The sequence below is a fragment of the Nothobranchius furzeri genome, chromosome 17 (assembly GCF_043380555.1).
Source record: "Nothobranchius furzeri strain GRZ-AD chromosome 17, NfurGRZ-RIMD1, whole genome shotgun sequence".
Classification (NCBI taxonomy): Eukaryota; Metazoa; Chordata; class Actinopteri; order Cyprinodontiformes; family Nothobranchiidae; genus Nothobranchius; species Nothobranchius furzeri.
Window position 1 is genome coordinate 23048897 of NC_091757.1, and position 16781 is coordinate 23065677.

General features: G+C 46.5%; 1 protein-coding gene across 1 annotated transcript in view; it reads left to right on the forward strand.

Annotated features, from left to right (window-relative positions):
- The window catches only part of LOC107397069 (voltage-dependent N-type calcium channel subunit alpha-1B), a gene marked incomplete in the record, with an annotated part of 226962 nt that extends 211685 nt beyond the window's left edge, over positions 1-15277 (forward strand). The window contains 3 exon segments of the mRNA XM_070546318.1: positions 3817-4054; positions 5535-5746; positions 6344-15277. Coding sequence (XP_070402419.1) covers positions 3817-4054; positions 5535-5746; positions 6344-6868 — 975 coding nt within the window.
- Between the last annotated feature and the right edge of the window lie 1504 nt (positions 15278-16781).

Genomic DNA, 16781 nt, shown 5'->3' on the forward strand with positions numbered 1-16781 from the left:
TTATAACAGTTGTTTAACAGCTGGATGTTTAGCGAGGACTGCTGGGAGTTGTTTTCTCATGTCAGTGACCGTATCCTTGGGAAACCAGAATGTTCTGGTGTTTCTGCCATTAAAATCCACATTCTTGACATGAAAGTCACCCACCATGGGTTTGAGGGTCAGCCTCAGAGTTTTTCTTCTTTTGTCGTGGGGATTTAGTGATACATTTATTATTCCTCACCCTGTTTTGTGGAGGAGAGGGGATGCTTTCTCGATTATCTGGAGAAATCTGTTGTGTAGATGTATCCAACCCTGGGCCGTTCAGCAGCGACCCAGTAGTGCAGTCAAATGTTTGGTTGGCAGGGAATAGCTCTGATATTCCTTTTTTTGCCAGCTCCTTGTTGTGTGGTGTTTCCTGGATGGGAGAGCTGGCCAGCCATGGTCGTCAGTGACGTTTCTTTTAGAGTCTAAGGCTGAAGCCGGTTGTCCTCTGCTTGCTACCCAGGGACAAGATTTATTCTTTGGCTTCGCACCAAAAGTATTCCATGATGGGTCTCAGATTTACTGTGAGGCAGAGAGCCCTCTGGCCTTTCCACAGACGAGTTGCTGTTGCTGACCGGCTGTGGGCGAATATCTTGTCTGGCTTTGACAGAAGAAGAAAGGGTGGTGTCACCTCCAAAACATCCATTTACTTCCCAGTTGACTTCTGATCGAGAGATTTGTTTTGTTCTTTTTCAATAACTGAGATCTTCTTGAGAAGTTTCTGGAAATCTGCTGATTAAAAAGAAGGCATAATGCTGTCAAGCCACTGAAAATCAAAGTTGTGGCCAAACAAGGCTGTGGTGCACTCCTGTGTCGATTAATAAACAACTTCCCGTGTTTGTAAAGAGTCCAGAAGTCACGTAGCAGGAAAATGTTTTGGCAGGAAAACAGCAAGAAGGAAAACATGTAAATAAGCTGGAGCAGACAGCGTCTGCGCTGTAGCGAGGCGAGATACGTTGTACCGCTACAGCTTAGAAACCTGACTCTCCCGTTTTCCACTCAGAACTGACAAAGCTCCTCGGATGAGAAGCAAAACGTCTTCCAGAAACCAAGAAAGTCCAGTTGTCTTCCTTTGAATCCTTTTGGATTGCCATGACCTGGATGACTGAGAACCTTCACCAGCATGGCTCTGCTTCTAGTTTCATTGTTTGAACTGTCCAGCTGCACCTGACAGCTGCTGCTCTGTTTCCAGTGGAAATGAGAAGCTGTGCACAGCTCACTGGGTTATCCAGGCATTGCAGCATGTGATGTTTTATGTGTTCATGCAGATTGTCTGATAAACCAAAGCTATGATAAAAGCACCAACATGAGCTCTGTCGATAGCACACGAACACAAGCTGAATATCTGGGAAAGAAACAAAAGTTAAAAGTAACCCGTCCCTATCTGACCCCGAACGTTGAGGAAAGGCTGGGAAAGCCAGTCATGTGGCATGCTGGGACCGAGTTCTGGATGTCTTCACTGTGTTTGATTTTACTGATGTTCCAGATGGAGATCTGGCCAATGTCTAGGTTGGTACTCATGGACATCTGGGCCTGGGTCAGATGCTTTAATTAGCTTTTCTGGGTTAACCATTTCATACACCCAGTCTCCTATAACTGGTTTACTGTAAATATGCTGGACTGGGAATAGACTAATAAAAGTAATACAAATAAAAACAAGCCATGCACTGGCGATACAGTACATGTGCCAACATTGTGGTCTTTATTGTAGTGCTGTACCAAAAATGTAACATCGGTTGAAACTGGATGAATCTTTGGACTTCCCATGGGTATGTCATATGAGGGCCTCGGGGGCCTTTCAGGGGAGCCCAGCTCCCCCGTAATTTGAGCCCTGTGTAGTGTTCTATGTAATACCCTCAAAACATAACAAATATCCATTTACATCAGCTCTTAACGGCAACCTGGTTCCCTACTTCCCCAGGTGCTATGGGACTGTTAGCAGCGGCGTTTTGAGGACACCTCTCTGCACCTGGACGATCCCTGGGCTGCTGTGTTGTTAGCAGCAGTTTCAACCAATGTACACAGCTTATCATTCTGTTCCTTTCAGGACTAGTGTTGTTTACTGTGACGAAAGATAAACACTGAAATGAACAAAATGTGAATGCTATTTACAGGGTAGAGTAAGTATGTGTTGTCAATCTAGTCTATTGACAACACATACTTTTGTAACGGGTCTGCTAGGGTCATGTTGGACGGCTGTTCATCCGAGTCACAGCCTCTACGTTGGGGTGTCCCACAAGGTTCAATACTCGGCCCGTTACTGTTCAACCTCTATATACTGCCCTTAGGAGCCATTTTCAGAAAGCACGCTGTCTCATACCATCTTTACGCTGATGACTGTCAGATCTACTTTTCATTTAAGCCAACTCAATCAATGCAAGTTCTGTCTGATTGTATCCTTGAGGTCAAGCAATGGCTAGCTGACAACTTCCTCCATCTTAATGACTCCAAAACTGACTTAATCGTTTTCAGTCCTAACAGTACCACGGCAACTCAACAACCTGACCTCAACTATCTCTCACCTAATGTATCCTCTGTAATCTCCAACCTTGGAGTAAAAATGGACCAGGCTCTGAAGATGGATGCCCAGGTCAATAAAACAGTTAAATCATGTTTTTACCAACTAAGACGCATCTCGAAACTAAAGCACATCCTGAGTGTCCGTCTTCTGAAATCGGTGGTCCACACTTTTATCACCTCAAGGCTGGATTACTCCAACTCCTGCTTATACGGCATCAGTAAAGCAGCTCTTTCTAGACTTCAGCTGGTCCAGAATTCAGCAGCTAGGTTGCTGACAGGAGCTGACAGAAGACAACACATTTCTCCAATTCTGAAATCTCTCCACTGGTTGCCCGTGCAGTACAGGATAAATTTCAAAATTATGCTTCTGACTTACAAATCCTTGAACCATCAAGCTCCTCCATATCTGTGTGAACTTGTCCATTACTACAACCCGCCGCGAGCTCTCAGGTCTGAAGATAAGCTCCTCCTAGCTGTTCCCAATGCACGTTTAAAAAGCCGTGGAGAGAGGGCTTTCTCTGTCTGTGCACCGAAGCTGTGGAACGCATTACCACTGCTAGTGAGGCAAGCACCAACAGCTAGCATTTTTAAATCACGCCTGAAAACTCACTACTTCAACCTAGCTTATACAACATAATTATGGACCTCACTGACATCTGCACTGTTTAAAAATGGACTTTACAATATCAACTTCCATACTATTGAGGTTCTTTTTTAAAATGCTTTTCTAATTTTTATTCACCCTGTGTCTTATTGATTTTTAGCTGTTAGTTTTTGGGAATTTTGTTGTATTTCCTTTTATCTTTTATCTGTGTTCCACATGTTTGTATAACGCCGGTTTAATTAACCAACATTTTTAGTGTACAGTGCCTTGTTTGGTTGTAATGCCTTGTGAATGCGCTCTATAAATAAAATTGGATTGGATAGTCTAAAAACATGCATACCAGCTAGATGTATAATCATTAGCAACATCACATGATTACTTACAGGCAGCTTGCAGGTTGTTCTGTTACCAGTCCACCTCATTCACTGCCAGCTGATGCTGATTAGGTGTCTTAGCTAATCACAGCAGCAATGCTGCAAGGACACTGGGTAGCTACAACCAAAACAAGGTCGCTACAGTGGGCTAACGATAGTTACAAAGAGGTAGGGTTGCAGCGATTATACGTGTTGGTGAGTGAGGTAGATCCTCAGTGCACAGGTGTAGCATGTGAACTGTGTTGGAGCTATGTTTCAGACGAGCTTCTCAGTGAGGTTTTTGTTGTCTCTCTTCAGGCTGCCACTGACACCAGTCTTATGAAGCATTCAGTCTCCACTGTGGCACCACAGCATCCCCAGGAGGACAACCTGAGAGACTGCACCCTGGAGACATCTCACCAGGAACGGGCACACCACCACCACCACCACCGCCGCCGCTGCCACCACCGCAAAGAAAGAGAAAAGGATCGAAACAGAGAGAGGAGGCAGAGGTCTCTGGACACCCCTCTGGGGGCTCAAGCCTCTAGTTTGACAGGTCAGTCAGCGTGGGTGTCGTACCTGACAGGTGCAAGGCCCATGCACCTGTAGAACAAGGGTGGCTGTTACACCTTTTCTACAGTTTAGCTCATGACCTTAACGACCGATCCAGTATTCCCACGTTGCTGTTTCCGCTAACATTCCAATTCTGCAGCTCCCTAGCATCCCACACCTGTCCATGACACCTAACGTCTTAAAGCGGATTCCAGCTGCGTGGATCCACTGGCGAGTGGTTTTCTGCAAAAACCTAATAAACATGTGTGTGTGTGTGTGTGTGTGTGTGTGTGTGTGTGTGTGTGTGTGTGTGTGTGTCCCTGTGTGTGTGTGTGTGTGTGTGTGTGTGTGTGTGTGTGTGTGTGTGTGTGTGTGTGTGTGTGTGTGTGTGTGTGTGTGTGTGTGTGTCCCTGTGTGTGTGTGTGTGTGTGTGTGTGTCCCTGTGTGTGTGTGTGTGTGTGTGTGTCCCTGTGTGTGTGTGTGTGTGTGTGTTTTTGTGTGTGTGTGTGTGTGTGTGTGTGTGTGTGTGTGTGTGTGTGTGTGTGTGTGTGTGTGTGTACAAAGAACTATTATGAGGTCATTCAGGTTACGTCTCCCTTTAAGAAAGCTTAGTTCTAAAATCTGAAATTATTCCAAATTAACTGTGTTTGTGTGTGTGTGTGTGCACGTGCGCGTGTGTGTGTGTGTGTGTGCGTGCGTGCCTGCGTGTGTGTGTGTGTGTGTGTGTGTGTGTGTGTGCGTGTGTAAGTGTGTGTGTGTTTGAGAGAGAGAGAGGGAAAAGTTAAGGACGAGCAGAAGATTCACCGTTGAACCAAGGCTGGGTGATAGAACAATAGAAAATATACTTTGAAATAACTTTTCCTCAACAGACTCATGAGAACAGGCCAATAGAAATTAAGAACAGATGAACGGCCAATCATATTAAGTTTTGCTCCACACTGGACCAATCATGTGACTGGAACAGAAGCAGACACTCTGCAGGTGACGGGTAGAACATGGCTGGTAAAAGTCCACCAGCGTCACTGAAGCACTGAACCCTAACCAGTCCCTCACCAAGACCAAGTCTCTGTTAGAAGGGTGAGTGACTCGTTAACATCAGCGTTATGGACGCTAGTCATGGTTACTGGATTACCCATCAAAACCAGTTAACTAAAACCATGGGTCACCTCAGCTTTAGGTGTGTTGGGTTGGGTTCACCAGCAGGGTTAGCTGAGCGGCTCATCTGAACCTAAAAGTCAGGCTTTCTGATGACATCAAATACTTCGCCTGTCGACAACATCAGAGAAGATCGATGATAGACTGAAATAATAATGCAGACTTCTTTGTGAGGAGTTCAGTTGTTCTGGTCTGTGATGCTGGAAATCCAAACACACACAGTAACAGTGTTGGTAGCCTGTCTGGTCCTGACCACAGGTAGGTGGACCTGTGGCGTCCCGTCTCACAGACCCCTTCCTTGTAAACCAGACAGATCTCCTCCGTTGCAGATGCTGCGGGTGAGCCAGCACCTGAACTGGCAGCTTCCAGAGAGCCGGTCCGCGACCGTGGACGCTCCCATGAGAGGAAACACCATCACTCTTCTGCAGACAAGCAGCGCTACTATTCCTGTGACCGCTACTGCAGCTGGGAACACTGCTGTACAAAATCAGCCAGCTGTGCTACCTCTCCCGGCGAGAACCCGAGAACCAGCAATAAGCAGGTGGGAGAGCACGGACGGTGTCCAGTACAGGCAGGGCTCAGTCTAGCAGGTCCCGCTTGTCCATAGACCCACACCCAGATCATTATAAAGCGTACAGGTGTAACCAGAGGTGTGTAGTGGAAGCATATGAACGACAGGAGTGTAGCTGCATGTGTCATCAAACCTTTGAAACCCCAGGAGTCGGTTCAGCGAGTCCAGCATCGCCTCAGATGCAGCTTCTGCCGAGGTACACACTGGAACACACCTGCCTGTAGTTAGTCCACAGCCTCCAGGTGTCATCACGCTGCTGTCGGAGGCGTGTCAGGAGCTAACGTTTGACTGGAGCTTTCTGCTGTTGTCTCTTCAGCCTGTCGTTAGCACAGCCTCTCATGGCCTTTCATTTCTTTCCCACTTTTCTTCTCACTTACTTTATCCGTCATCGTTTTTATGTTCCTTTCTTCTCTCTATCGTTTCCCTCTGTGCCCACCTCCCTTCATGGTTTGGTGTGTGTCCTCCTCTTGGTGGTCCTCTCTTCCTCCTCTTGTCTACGTTTTATTCCTCGTACATGTTTTGCTCATCATTCTATTATTTCATATTGCTTGTTCAATTCTCATCTAGGGTAGTGGTTGGGTTAAAGGCAGCCCGGCGGCACCGAGCTCCGACTCTAGCACACCGAGCCATGGACGTCGGCAGCTCCCACAGACCCCCCTCACCCCGCGGCCGGGGGTGGTGTACAGGACTGTGCACTCCTCCCTAGTGCACGTTGTGTCTGGCCAACCATCTCCCAGTCCCAGCCGGCTGAGCCGAGGCTTGTCGGAACACCACGCCCTCCCTCACAGCGGTTCCCACTACGCCCCCTGTCCTGTCACTCGTATCAGCTCCGAGCCGTCCCTAGGCCCGAGCCATGGCAGGGCCCTGGGCAGCCTGCGGGACCAGCTGGAGTTCTTCCATGATGTGATGCTCGTGTCCACCAGCCCCGGTGCTGAAGGCTCATCCCGGACCCGGACCGCGCTGCCTTGCACGATGGGAGCCTCACTTCCAACTCATGGTGTAGACCCTGGCGTGCCAAATGGGAACCATGTAGGTTTTGGGGGTAGCACCAGTCCAGGTTCTGGCATCAGGGTGCGTAGGTACAACAGGTAGAGGAGGGTAAAAGGTGCTAGCACGGCTTTGAACAAACCTTTTTATGTGTTTTGGGAAACTGTGACGAGTCTTAGCATCTTTAAGGCTTTAAATCATCACTTTGTGTTATCTGCTGTCGTTTAGAGGCAACGGTTTCAGGAAGAGTGCTTTAACTAGATAAGGTTTAAGTGTGAGAGTCAGAGATGTTCACGCTAGTCTTTTTCATCATGTAGCGTTATGAAGATGTCTCACTGCGGCTGTTTACCACCATGTTGATCCTCTCACACCACCTGATAGACCCACAACCTGTGAAGAAAAGAAGGATTCAGATGTATTATACATATAATTATTATATATACACAATATTATTGTACATTAATTCAAACTCTCCTCCAGACAGAAATAGTTTTACACTCTTATTTTATTGAGTCTTGTGTGTTCATGCTGATTGGCTCTGAGGGAGATGGTTGTGGTCTGGACTCCTACATGTTCATTCAAAAGCCTTTCAGCTGGCGGTTGGTCAGATGTGACACGTAGCAGAAGCAGCAACACAAATAATTATTCACAAATGGGTTTTGGGTCTGGTCTGGTCCACGGGTCCCCTGCCGCCCCAGCACACACGTCTGCCGGCCAGTAACAGTTGTTTTCTGATGCTGGTTCAAACGTGCCAGGGATCACACGTAATATGTCCAAGAATAAAAAACCATTCTGATTCCAACTAAGTGATTATTTTCAGCAGGCAGCAGAAGCTGTGTTAGGTTTTGTGTGAACACACGTGGAGGACTCGTCTCACCAGATTTACGTCATCAAACCCGACAGAAGAAGGAGGATGAGTTTAGCGAGCTTCACATCCTTCCGGGATGAACGAGGAGCACTGAAGCGGCCCTCAGTACAACAGCCACAAGGCACTGCTCAACGACAAAATAAACAGTTAGAGGAAAAAAAGATTCAAAACATGATAACATTTGTTCTAAATGAGAAAATATAAAAATTGTGATAAAAAATAACAACGTGAGAAAAGAGAAAATAAATAAGAAAAAGTTCATCAGTAGATCTCTGGAAAGGCGGCGTTGGTAGAAAGAGCAGAACCAGGAGAGGTGATGAAGGTCCACCAAACCTGAACAGGTGAGTTTAAAGGAGACCTCTGAGTCCACTGATCTCAGGCTCAGGGGGAGAGAGGTCCAGAGTCTGGGGGCCACAGCAGCAGATGATCTGTCACCTTTGACCTTTAGCCTGGTGCTGCACAACCAGTAGGCTTTGGTCACTGGACCTCAGGGACCTGCTGGGGGTGTAGGGACTGAGAAGATCACCAATGTAAGATGGTGCTTGTCCATGTAAGGCCCTATAGACCAGAACCAGGATCCTGAAATGAACCCTGAAGTGGACTGGCAGCCAGTGAAGCTGGAGGAGAAGCGGGGTGATGTGGGTGTGTTTGGAGGACTTGGTCAGAAGCCGAGCACAGGCGTTCTGAACCACCTGTAGACGGTTCAGGGAGGTTCTGCTCAGACACGTGAAAAGAGAGTTACAGTAGTCTAAGCGTGAGGAGATGAAGGTGTGGAGAACTGTCTCAAGTTCAGAGCGGGACAGAATGGGACTCAGCTTAGAAACGTTCCTGAGATGGAAGAAGGAAGAGCCAACAAGAGAACTGACATGAGAATCCAGGGTGAGAGCTGGGTCAAAGGTCACGCCAAGATTCCTGACAGAAGGTTTGGTGTGGGAAGCAAGCTGACCAAGACAGTCTCTGACTTTGGGAACCAGCTTGTCTGGGGCACAGATGAGGATCTCAGTCTGATCTTCATTCAGCTGAAGAAAGCTCCCACCATCCAGGTTCTGATAGAGTCTAAGCAGGTGGGGGTAAAGGTTCTGTAATGAATCCCAGAGTACGTGGCACACACAGTCCAAACTCACATCATTAGTTTTCATTTAAATGAAAGTGTGTCATACGTGTGATTCAGGGCGTGAGGCAGAGCGGGTACCCTTCATAGTGCTGTTCACTTCCATTCTTGTAGTTTTGCATGGGTCAGGGGAGCCTTAAGCCGACCAGAAGGGGAGGAGCCTTCCAACTTTCCCCGCAGTTATGCTGCTTCCTCATCACCAGCAGAGGCTTACCTGTATTCTCTCATCACCTGGCTCTTTTGGGCCTAAAGCATCCTTTGAAGACGTCCTTCACTCAGAAACCATTTTTACTGTTTATTCTTTAAAAGAACCAGTCACTGAGTGTTTCATACATGAAAATAGTCTCCTACACCTATCTCCAGAAGTAGCTTCTGATAGAAACTCCAGGAGGAGGAAAGCCCGACAGATCTTTGTTTCCCAGCTTAAGAGGCATCCATTCCTGCTATTGGCCCTTTGCACCTTCGTCACCTGATCACGCGGGTCCACCATGGAGGACGGCAACAGTTCATCACATCAGTGTTGAACTGAGGGCAGAAATGGTGAACGAGGTTTTGCGGCCAGTTTAACCTGGCTTGTACTGGTTCACACCCAGTTCACCAGTGGGAAGGTTTAGCACACCTAGGCGGGCTCATAAATGTTTAGTGCTAGCTAGCTTCCATCCTCCGTGCTGCTGTTCACCGACGTCTGTCAGAACCCACCCCGCTGGGTTTGTGTGATCAGCAGTGTTGGCTTCACACGGGAGCGGATTAAAAACAGAGCCCTACCAGCTGGTGGGTCAGAGGCTGCTCTCACCTGGAGGAGACAAGACATCTCATAACATCGGTAGGTCGCTGTCGTGGGCGGTAACGCTCATGCTCCATAAGTAAGTAATATAAACACAGTAGGTCCGTCCCAGTCTTCCTCAGGAAACACACGAAGGTTTATCTCACCTGGGAAAACGCGTCTGAGCTGTTGGTCCGTTACCGCCGAGGCTCTTCGCCTTCGTCAGTCTCCATCAGCCATTCGTAACACTACATAAGAGCTTTAATGCTACAGCCTGGCTGGTTTACTAGCTCTCCAGCCGTTTTTCTGCCATCCACCATGGCGAAGGGGGTGGTTCCATGAGCGGTGTGACGTCACGTGCAACCGGTCAATAGGCCACTGCAAATGTATAGCAAATATGAGTGAAGGACCTTTTAATGACCTTGTATTCCTTTCCTTAACCCTCCCAGGCTCAAAATAAGTTTGGATAAAAGGACGAACAACTCAGTCCCTCAGGGATGCTTCTGAGTTAAAAATGCTCATGAAACACGCGTGTGGAGTAACCAGGTAGGCAGGTTTAAACGTTGCACATCTGCCACGCCTGCTGCCCCCAGAGGGTTAAACAGTTAAAGAAACCCCCGCAGTGGTTCAATGAAATTCCTATTTAAAGGTCAGTTATGAGTCACAAGCCAGCCCTGGTACGGTTCGGGAGGCAGTGTGCCTTCAGCCCGACAGACCCCGAGTGTGGGAATCAACACGTGTGCGACTGCATCGTACTGACTGGTTTATCACAAACCAATCAGGTTTAGTTCAGGTTAGATATTAGTTACAAGCAAACCGTTTTAGTTGACCCGTGCATCGGGGCCGAGTTGCAGGAGGTGTCCATCATGAGGTTGACTCATGATAGCTCCATTTAGCCACATGTAGCTCCTCTTCACCGTACGGTGGGGTTTGAGTTCATGGACAGTTGTTCAAGTCCGTGACTGAGTCAACAATCTAACACAGTCATGAATACATTGTGGAGGTGAGTGGTTCTCTGGTGTTATTGTTTTATGTAGCCAATAACACGGCTCGGTGTGAGACCAACGGCTGGAGCATCCAGTCGTCGGGCACTTCCCTGGGCCTGGCACTGGCTCCGCGGGAGGGCGGGTCTGTGGCGGTGAGGGACACAGACTGACCAACACCATGTCTGTAGGACCAGCACGGGTTCATCCCTGCAGAGTTTAGCGTAAAACCACACACGGACCTCAGCGTGTTTCACAAATTATAATGAAACAACAGTCAGGACAAGAATACAAGGTTTTCAGGAGAAAACAACAAATACAAACACATTGTTTGTCTTACAGGGTGTGACATCACCTTGATAATTACAACGTCCTCAACTATCACCTGGGAAACAGGATTTTATAATGAAACAACACAGAACAACCTGGAGGATGATGTCAGTCATCACATCACTATCATTAGTCTATGTTTACCTGTTGTTTACCTGTTGTTTACCACCAACAGCACAACACCGTTTTAAAAGTGGCTGCAGCAGCATCAGTATGGTGGTTTTAACAGAACAAGTCATGGAAACAGCTCTGTGAGTGGCAGCTGCATGACTTCAGACGCTATGACACTGGACAAACAGCTGTGCTGTTGCTTAGTTACCAACTCTACCATTCCATAACGTTGCCTAATCCTGTCACGACATTCCTGTGGCGTCGGCTGGACAGGCTGGTGGAGCTAATGATCTCGTAAAATGAAAGAAAGACACAACACTCGATGTCTGACTGATTTTCTACACAGTTTCCTTCAGGAGGTTTCCTTTCTCAGTGTGTGTGTTGTTTGTACGACATAAGTGAAAGGTGTGTTTTCGTTTCAGGCCGAACGTTTCTTACAGACTTCTTTGCATCGATTAAGACCAAGTGCCTATCCTTTTCGATAAACTGTAGAGAAAAATGCAGCATCAACGTTTTGTAACACGTTAGTACCGATAAACACGGAAGTCCTCATGCACGTAGCTCTGTGAGGAACCCTGCTGTACAGAAAGCCGTGTCAGCAGCAGCATGTGTGCCCACCATGCAGGACCACATAACTAGCGTTCTACTCTCATGTGCATGTTAGTAGGTAGGTCCGTGTTTGTCGCCAGTGTGCTTGTAACAAGTTCTTATCTTGTTTACCAAGTGGACAGGTCAGCTAATGTTTGGGGGGTGACAAAAACTGTAATTTGTGTGTGTGAGTGTGCACGTGCACGTCTGCATGTGTGTGTGTGTGTGTGTGTGAGCATGGGCTTTCCTTTAAGCTTTTTTATGAGAGGCACTTTGTTTATTTAGTTCATCTTCATGGTTAGACGACGCGTGGAAACGGAGCAGCTGCTGTTTTATTGATCTACGAGCAGAAAATACACTTTAACTTGTGATCCAGTCAGAGGCTGCAGCCGTCAGGGCGGAAGGAACCATAAAATGACTTTTCACCTACTTTTAAAGACTGCATCAGTTATCAGTGGATGGTCAGCTGTGTTCCCTTTTCTTCTACAGAGGGGCAAAAAAGTATTTAGTCAGCCACCGATTGTGCAAGTTCTCCCACTTAAAATGATGACAGAGGTCAGTAATTTACATCATAGGTACACTTCAACTGTGAGAGACAGAATGTGAAAAAAATCCATGAATTCACATGGCAGGATTTTTAAAGAATTTATTTGTAAATCAGGGTGGAAAATAAGTATTTGGTCAATAACAAAAATTCAACTCAATACTTTGTAACATAACCTTTGTTGGCAATAAAAGAGGTCAGACGATTACTATAGGTCTTTACCAGGTTGGCACACACAGTAGCTGGTATTTTGGCCCATTCCTCCATGCAGATCTTCTCGAGAGCAGTGATGTTTTGGGGCTGTCGCCGAGCAACACGGACTTTCAACTCCCTCCACAGATTTTCTATGGGGTTGAGGTCTGGAGACTGGCTAGGCCACTCCAGGACTTTCAAATGCTTCTTACGGAGCCACTCCTTTGTTGCCCGGGCGGTGTGTTTGGGATCATTGTCGTGTTGGAAGACCCAGCCACGTTTCATCTTCAAAGCTCTCACTGATGGAAGGAGGTTTTGGCTCAGAATCTCACGATACATGGCCCCATTCATTCTGTCCTTAACACGGATCAGTCGTCCTGTCCCCTTAGCAGAAAAACAGCCCCAAAGCATGATGTTCCCACCCCCATGCTTCACAGTAGGTATGGTGTTCTTGGGATGCAACTCAGTATTCTTCTTCCTCCAAACACGACGAGTTGAGTTTATACCAAAAAGTTCTACTTTGGTTTCATCTGACCACATGACCTTCTCCCAATCCTCTGCTGTATCATCCATGTGCTCTCTGGCAAACTTCAGACGGGCCTGGACATGCACTGGCTTCAGCAGCGGAACACGTCTGGCACTGCAGGATCTGATTCCCTGCCGTTGTAGTGCGTTACTGATGGTGACCTTTGTTACTGTGGTCCCAGCTCTCTGCAGGTCATTCACCAGGTCCCCCCGTGTGGTTCTGGGATTCTTGCTCACCGTTCTCATGATCATTTTGACCCCACGGGATGAGATCTTGCGTGGAGCCCCAGATGGAGGGAGATTATCAGTGGTCTTGTATGTCTTCCATTTTTTGATAATTGCTCCCACAGTTGATTTTTTCACACCAAGCTGCTTGCCTATTGTAGATCCACTCTTCCCAGTCTGGTGCAGGTCTACAATTCTTTTCCTGGTGTCCTTGGAAAGCTCTTTGGTCTTGGCCATAGTGGAGTTTGGAGCCTGACTGTTTGAGGCTGTGGACAGGTGTCTTTTATACAGATAATGAGTTCAAACAGGTGCCATTAATACAGGTAACGAGTGGAGGACAGAAAAGCTTCTTAAAGAAGACGTTACAGGTCTGTGAGAGCCAGAGACTTTCCTTGTTTGAAGTGACCAAATACTTATTTTCCACTCTGATTTACAAATAAATTCTTTAAAAATCCTGCCATGTGAATTCATGGATTTGTTTTCACATTCTGTCTCTCACAGTTGAAGTGTACCTATGATGTACATTACTGACCTCTGTCATCATTTTAAGTGGGAGAACTTGCACAATCGGTGGCTGACTAAATACTTTTTTGCCCCACTGTATTTTCAGTATTTTTTAAATGAAAATTAAAGGTTGTTTAATTACCTTTAAAATTTTGTTAGTTTTAACTTCACTAAGTTATTTCTTTTATTTATCTTTGGCAATAAATTTTAAACAATAACAATCTCCAAAAACCTTGTTTTAATGCTGAAAATCCATAAAAATCCTTTCTTTAAATAAAAAACAAAACACAAAAATTGAAATTAGTCTATTAAATTGAAGTGTTTCATTATTTTAAAATGTGAATTTCATAAGAATGCTACAATAAATGCTCCATGCATTTGGTTTTGTCCACTTAGGTTCAGCATTAAGGAGAAAAGTCACCTGGTTTCTTCTGCATCAGTGGTAGAAGCATCCAAGAGCTTAGAGGAGGATCTGCAGCTGCCGTCTTGCTGCAGATCCTCGCGTGGCCCACTGCCTCACTCCCACTGGTAGAAGACAGTTGTCCATCCATCAGCTTGTCTTCCCATGGTTGTGACGCAGAGTCTGTTCATGTCTAGGATTTAACGTCAGCTGATGTGAACATAATTATATGCAACTTGTTCAATTGCTGCTCATGACATTTTAATATGTGGCCACGTTTTTAGGCCTAGTCCACACGTAGCCGGGTTTTTAAAAAAATGAATATCCGCCCCTCCAAAAACTTGCATCCACACCACCTCGTTTAAAAACAAACTCTGTCCACACGTACCCGGATAAATACGTTGTTAAGGACATGCCAGACCTGTAGGTGGCAGTACTTCCCCCGTTCTTAACCTCGTCCTTCGTCTGTGGTCTTCCGCAAGGAGCAGTAATTCCTCTTGCAAAAACAAACAAGCAGTTAGCCTGGGTGAAGATGTGGGCCTAGCGATGTAGGGCTATGCAACAAGACAAACCCATGCCTCCTTTTGTTTTGTAGCTTTAAACGCTGATCTCTTCTAATGGAGATTTCAGCATGATGATGACCAAATGCTGTAGTGAAAACGCTCTTAAAACATGCAGACAGAGACTTCATATGCATCGAGGCACAAGTATAAACAAGGACTACAGCAGCTTTATACCACAGCATGCATGACATTCACCCGCCTCAGTGGCTGAAACTGCACACGGTTCCGTTTGGTCACACTTAGCAGAAATCTAACGTTTGTTGTTGAGACAGGTTTATATTGTTCTGTTGATGCATTCATGAGTGAAATGAGGAAAACAATTCCCAGAATGTTTTTTCAACTGCGTGCCTCCGTGTTGCACCTGTCGGATCGAAGCAGGCCGACCCGGCTAACACGCACCTGATCCAAACTTTCTTTCAGCTGCCATGTGAGATGTGGCATTTCTTTAAAAAACATGTTTTTATTATTATATATATATACATATACATATGTGTTTGCATGTTTAATGTATGTGCATGTACAAATCGTAGTACTTGTAAACACCACATGATTATTTTGTTGTTGAATGTAATCCGATATAAGCTGTGGGCTTCGGTGGAAAGACTCATTTCTATTCCAGCAGTATTCACCAGAGCCGGTAGTTCGAGCCCCACAGCAGCGCTAGAGCTTTTGTTTTATTCTTGGGATTCAGTGAAACGTTGGTTTGCCTGATTTATGTTTCTTGGCCAAACTTTGAATCCTGCGACTGTTTCTACATTTAATATTTTGTATGAGGCAGATGTCCTTGAAATAAAAAAATCAAATGAACCTGTTTCTAATCCTTTCACGTCGTACATTTTATTTAAAAGCACCCTTCATGACACCCAAGGACACTCACAACAGTAGAGATAAAATGAAACAAAATGGTCACAAGCTATTCTAGCGGACCCGTAAGAAGCAGAATGACACGTTTACAAGGTGTATCATTAAAAGGGGAAGGATGATGATGGGAGCAGGCCGAGACTTAGTCAGGAGACAAGCGGGGTTGTTACCAGGAGATCCGGGATGCAGGATGTCAGGGACGAAGCAGGGTAATCCAAGAAGGACACGGTGAGGAGGAGGATCAGAGGACGAGGCAAGGTTCAGGATCCGTGATGACAAGGTAGGTAACGAGGCTGGAGTGTTCAATAAGCTGGCACTGAGTGGTTGGATGGCTGGTTCTTCAGTAGCAGGGGAAGCAGGTGTGTGTGATGAGCCGAGGAGTCGGGAACAGGTGAAGTGGATGAAGCTGATGGTATGCAGGCTGGGGTTGCTGTGGAAACGGGGCATTGCAGGAACAGGAGCATGACAACAATAAACACAGAACAACACCTTTAAACACTAATGACAAAATGTATAAATAATAATGGTTAAAAACATTAGTAAAGTTTCACGAGGTGCTAAAGCCTCGTCTGAAGAGGTGGGCTGTTAGTTTTGATTTAAAAACAGGGAGAGAACGAGTCGCGTGGAGGTCAGAGGAAAGAGAATTTCAGAGGTGGGGAGCAGAGCAGATCAATGCTCTACTCCCCATAATGACGAGGCGAGCGGGGGGAGCCGAGAGTTGAGGAGCAGAAGCGGAACAAAGTGAGCAGACAGGAGTGGCGATGTGAAGGAGATCAGGTATGTAGAATGGAGCAAGGTTATTGAGAGCGTTGAATGCGATCGGCAGAATTTTGAAATTGGTTCAGTTTGATGGGTGACCAGGATGCAGGATGGGGGTGATGTCCTAGTGATGGCGCATGCTGCAGCACACGGTAGAAGCTGCAGTTTCTGGAGGGATCTGCTGGGGAGACCAAAGAAAAGTGAGTTGCAGTAATCTATCCGCTATGCGACGAGGCTGTGGACGAGGATGGCAGTAGTGTGCGGGGTAGGTGGTGAACGGAGACGGGAGATGCAACGCAGGCGACAACAGGCAGACTGATGTGATTTTGAAGAGTGTGCTGTTCAGGATGGCATGGCATAAGGAGAGGAGTAACTGTTGAATTTTCAATAGTGATGGGGAGAAATTTGGAGAGAGTACTAGGTGTGTCTACCAGGAAGACTTTCGTTTGAGAACGCTGGAAGTGAACCAGGAAGGAGTTTCTTGGAGACAGAGGATAAGGGAGGAGGGCGGAAGGGAAGTTGTGGGTTTGGTTGAGAGGTGGAGCTGGGTGTCGTCGCCGCAACAATGACAATTGATGTTGTGTTTACGGAAGATGTAACTTAGGGGGAGAAGGTAAGTGATGAAGAGAAGGGGCTCCAGGGCAGAGCCTTGGGGCACACCAGCTGAGACAGGACTGCTACTGGATTTGAA